The 5,580-nt window shown below is 37.8% G+C and overlaps 1 protein-coding gene across 1 annotated transcript; it reads right to left on the bottom strand.

Annotated features, from left to right (window-relative positions):
• Positions 1-3,563: 3,563 nt before the first annotated feature.
• Positions 3,564-4,747, bottom strand: LOC112732500 (protein MAIN-LIKE 2-like). Its single transcript, XM_025781246.1, has 3 exons — positions 4,065-4,747; positions 3,918-3,981; positions 3,564-3,803 (listed from the first exon to the last, which is right to left on the bottom strand). The coding sequence occupies exons 1-3, from the start codon at positions 4,745-4,747 to the stop codon at positions 3,564-3,566; spliced, it is 987 nt and encodes a 328-aa protein (XP_025637031.1).
• Positions 4,748-5,580: the final 833 nt, after the last annotated feature.

The following is a 5,580-nucleotide window of genomic DNA, read 5'->3' as shown; positions in this document are numbered from 1 at the left end:
TCTGTTGTCTCTGTTTATACTCTTAGTTGTTTTGAGTTTTACCAGACTTTAATCGATGAAATTCATAGACTTGTCCTATAATTTTTGTGGGGTCAAAAGAGAATGAAAAAAAGAATGCAATAGCTTAATTGAGAGATAATCAGCAGACCAAAAATTTAAGGTGGATTGAACTTTAATTTAAAAGTGTTTAATTTGACCCTCTTTAAAAAGAACAAAAAAAACTAGAGATTGAAACTAAGCAGCCCTCACTTTTTTCAAAGTATACCAAAGTAAGTATTTTAGGTATTCTACATTCTTAGAGGTTGACATTGGAATAAATTCCTCTAAGAAATTGGAGAAGTTTGCTAAATGGTAAGAAAACAATCATGTAAAGTCAACACATTAAAGACTCTTGGCTCAGACAATTTAACCCCATAAAAAATCATTGTTGCAAAGTCCAAATCAACAACTTAACTAGATTTTAGCTTTAATTGTATCAGACAAATAGTGAAAACACCAAATAATTCAACTTTTTAATCATAAGTTGGCACAAACTATTCTTCAGATTCCAGACTCTATCTCGGATGAAGAAGACATTCTTACTAGATTAGAACTTGCAGTACTCAATCTTTTCGGCATATCCATTGGCTTATCCGCTCTTGTACTCTCATTAGAGTAGTGATTACTAGAGCAGTGTAAACAAATGCCTTTGTACTCTTTAATTTGGTAACTGAGATACCAGCTAAAGAATAAAAAATTTCTATCGAAAATTTACAATGTTAACCCGATGTACCCAAATATAATCAATCAAAATAATCAATTACTCATGGGATAATCTCTGCAAAGAAAGTGATGATAGTGACAGTGGTGTTGATGATGATGATCATGATAAGCTTTAGGAGGATAGAATATATTCAAACTATGAAGCAGAAAGTATTGGGGATTTTGCACCAGTTTTGTTTCAACCCTCTACTTCCATTAAAGAAGAAGATGTTTCATTCTGTCCACCTACAAGTGGGAGGTTTTGTGGTGCTTCACCCGACAGAGGTATATATTGAGAATGTTGTCAACAAACCTACTTTACATGAATCAGATACTGACGACGTAGATGAGAGATTCATCTTGCATGTCTTGTGAGGAAACAGAACCCACCTCCACTAACAGGAACCAATACCTAGCCATCCAAGATGCTTCTGATAAAACAAGTATGCTTGCATATAATCTTGTAGGTCATTTATTTAAGGAGTTTGTCATAATTGAAGGCCTAGATAAAAAGCAAACCAGAGATTATACCTCAGAAGTGATAATCCAATTGAAGATGTCCAAAGTATCAAAACTGTCTGCTTTTTCTTTTCTTTTCTTTTTTTATTTCATTTTCTTTTAAAAAAAAAAAGAAAAATAAGAAGACTTTTGCATTTTACCTGTTATGATGATGAAAATAACTTTTCTATTGTTTCCGCTAATTTGGCGATAGCATGTTGTTTTACTTTTACCATATTACTCCATTTTATAATATGTAATTTTCAATTTTTCATCCACTACTATTTAACACATTTTCAATTCATCTGGGAATACAGAAAGTTCAGCTGTCATTCAAGTAGTTAAAGAGCTGGTTCCAGCCCTTCTAGATAGGTTTTTTTTTTTCCCTCGTCTATGATGTATTGATGGCATTACTTCGTGTTGTAAACAATGTGATTTTATTCACCTAGACGATCCTCTTATTGGAAACTGCTAACAAGCCAAATTTGTGTACTGAATGATTTAACTTTTGAATGATTTATTCTTGATTTATGGATCATAGATTTTATTGATGCGACACGTATTTAAGAATTATTTATCGAAATATAAAATTTGTGATGTGATTGTAGCAAAGTTTCCTGTTATGACAAATGGTGAATTTACCGTGGGAATGAAATTCAGTTCTAAGGAGGCAGTAATTAAGGCGAGGAAAGATGATACCATCCGCAGAGGTGTAGATTATCGGGTGCATAAGTCAGAACCGACGACATTCTATGATAAATGCACCCAGTATAGCGCAGGCTGTGATTGGCTGATCAGGGTGAGCAAAATGTCCAGGAAGTACTGTTAGGAGATAAAGAGGTACAATAGTAGTCACACTTGTACTAGGGCCACCATTTCTCAAGATCATTCGAAGCTGGATTCCAACACAATTGCAGAAGCAATAAAGCCATTGGTAGAAGTTGACCCATCTATAAAGGTGAAATCAGTGATTGCAGAAGTACAGTCAAAATTTAACTACACCATAAGTTATCGCAAAGCATGGTTGGCAAAACAGAAGGCAGTGGAGTCAATTTTTGGAGGTTGGAAAGCTTCGTACGAAGCTTTGCTGATATGGTTTGAGGCCATGTGTCACAAGGAGCCATTCGCAGTCGTTCATTTTGAAACAATGCCTGCGTATCAGGGAGATGACTTGGTTCCTAATATTCGTGTACTACACCGAGTCTTCTGGAGTTATTACCCTTGTATTAGAGCATTCAGATATTGCAAGCCAATAGTGCAGGTAGACGGAACTCATTTGTATAGAAAATATACGGCTTGTTTGTTGGTTGCAGTCTCACAGGATAGCAATAATAATATCGTGCCTATTGCATTTGTGATAGTTGAGGGAGAGACATCTGATGCTTGGCACTTTTTTTAGTAACTTGCGACAACATGTTGTGACACGTGATGGTGTGGGCTTTATCTTCGATCAGCACGATTCCATCATTTTACCAGTCTAACCAATAAATTATTTTACATGCACTAGGTGCTGGACCATCATCTGGACCATCACCGTCGTCATCATCAACATCAACATCATCAGCATCCTCATCCTCATCGTCATCCTCATCCTCGTTCTCATCATCATCCTCATCCTTATCCTCGTCCGGATGATCAACTAGATAGTCATCAGCCTCATCATCAATTGCCTGGTTGCTCTCCTGAATTAGACCCATCGGAATACGACGTGAATTTCTGCTCTGTATGATCTCCCTCGTGGCATCATCACTCCTACTCGAGTCAACAGAAAGTCTACCTTCGGAATTACCAGAGGAAGTGCGCTATCAAGGTCTCGTATCCAATGACAATCTACCTGGAGCAATCCCACTTGGTTGGGCCCTTTGGTCGGTGGGAATGTCTCCGTAACCTAGATGTGAGTAACCTGACACAGGAGCCATGAATCCAAGCAGCTGGCTAAACGAACCCTGTTTACCTAATTCTTGGTGCAGGACACTCTAATACTGTTGATCTACTAGATATGGTGGTGTGAAATAATCCACATAATGCGTGTCAGGAATGTATGGTATGAACTGCTCAGGCTCTTGCTGTGCTTGTGTTTGTGGCGGTTGTGGTGGCGATGGTGGTGGCGGTGGTTGTACTTGTTGATTCTCCTGATTATGAATAGGATCACCCTCCTGATTCTCTTGCGGTTCGAGTTCTGACAGATGCAAGTGGTCACCATATGTACCTCGGTACCAATGCAAGTAGATTTCTAGCTGATGTTGTGAGGGCACCATGTGCTCGACAAGAACATGACTATACCGATTCGTCCAATGCATAACCCAGAATGAGTGGGTTCCAGATCAATCTTGATTCTTGGGAGCTGTCAGAACTTCGTCGTGTGCTTCATCTAGATCCCGCTCTTGATGAGGAACGTCCTGGGTCAAGCCAAATTTCCTCCTCAGTCTATCAGATGCATGCCACTCAATGCATTCAAAAGATATAAGTGGAACTGTGGCACTCCAAATAGCTGAATGCTGACGGATGTTAGGAGGAATCACGTCTGGATTGATCTGACCAATTGCATAAGCCTCCCAAACAAACTGCACACATTATGCAAGTAAAAGAGGATTACACACCGAATAATAGTACGGCTAAACGAAAATAACTACTTATTTATTATAACAAACCTGTCATTCTTGTAGATCATCCAATGCTCTCCTAAAGTGAGCAAGGCTACGAAATCTGTAAGGTCGATTCTCACGATCCCAGTAACGCCACCTGACATCAGACAATTCGTTAATTAACATTTATCAATCAAATTTAAAATACACTTTTTTAAAGCATTTAGTAATTAAATTAACCTATTTGCAATTGGAAAGAGTTGAGAATTGCTAGGAATCGGCGCAATAAATGGTAGATGGATCCAAGTCCAGGTAAGCAAAAGTGTCAGCGGACCATCAATCTCCTTACATTCGACACGAGTTGCCCTACACAACGCTCTATACAGGTGTGCCAGGCATGCCGATCCCCAACTGAACTGTATGATCCTGGCAAAGTTACGGAGTAACGGCAGAAACTTCCACTGCACCCCTGCCCCATACTTATCTCCAAATACAATGGTCCCAAACAATATTATGTGGCACTTCACGTACCTCTGAATCTGAATATCATCAACCAATACTAAACGATCTTTCAATCCTCGAAACCACGTCAACTTGATGAAATTTCCCGTACAATTTTTCTTCTTAGGTGCAACACCAAACTGATCCAAGCATTCGGCCTCTAATGCCTCATAACTACTGAGTGTCGGTCCTGTAACTGGCAGACCATTCGTTGAAAGACCAAGAATTAACGCCACGTCTTCCAGCGTTACGGCACACTCACCAACCGAAAAATGGAATGTGTGAGTCTCAGGGCGCCATCTCTCGATCAGAGCATTAACCAATGTCGACTGACATTGGACAACTCCAATATGTGAAACATGATAAAAGCCGGTGTCCCGTAAATGTCCCTCCACTATTGAATTGTACCAATCCGGCGGCATGTAGTGGTCGCATTGCAATATCCACAAACTCTACAAAACGTAGCTATAGACCACATTAAACAAATGTAACCTTCTTTAATTAACAAATTAAATTTGTATAATAATAATAATAATAATAATAATAATAATAATAATAATAATAATAATAATAATAATAATAATAATAATAATAATAATAATATCATTTTCAACAATTATTATATTAAAAATAATTTTAATATTTATACTTCCAACATAACAAATAATAGTCTCAGATAACTATTCTATTCTACTCTAACAACACACAATGAAAAATCATTAATAAATTATTAATCCTTTATTGAATATCTATATTTAGGATTGGCAATGGGTAGGATAGGGTAGGGTTTGGACTCTACCCTAACCCTACCCTACCCGCAGGTTGAGAATCTCTCAACCCTAACCCTACCCGCACCCTAAAGTTTTAAACCCTACCCTATCCTACCCTCTGCAGAAATATCAAATTTTTTCAAAGTAAATATAACATTCAATCATTTCAAATTTTATATATATAAATAACATAAAAAATAAAAAACTAATGCTCTAAATTACTAAATTAACTAACTAATTTAGTGGTTGTTTACTTATTGTAAGTCATTACATAAGGGAGGTTGTAGGTTTAACTCTCACTTCCTTCACTATATACCTCATTTTTATAAAATATGTATTATATATGAGGTGCGAGTAGGGTAGGGTAGGGTACACCCTAAACCCGTACCCTACCCTACCCGCAGCGGGTCGGATAGCCTACCCTATCCGAACGGGTTGGACCGGATAGAATATCCGCGAGTAGGGTATGAATTGCCAGCCCTATC

Source organism: Arachis hypogaea, chromosome 13, assembly GCF_003086295.3.
Source record: "Arachis hypogaea cultivar Tifrunner chromosome 13, arahy.Tifrunner.gnm2.J5K5, whole genome shotgun sequence".
Classification (NCBI taxonomy): Eukaryota; Viridiplantae; Streptophyta; class Magnoliopsida; order Fabales; family Fabaceae; genus Arachis; species Arachis hypogaea.
Note: the sequence above shows the minus strand (reverse complement) of the source record. Positions and strands in the feature narration are given on the sequence as shown.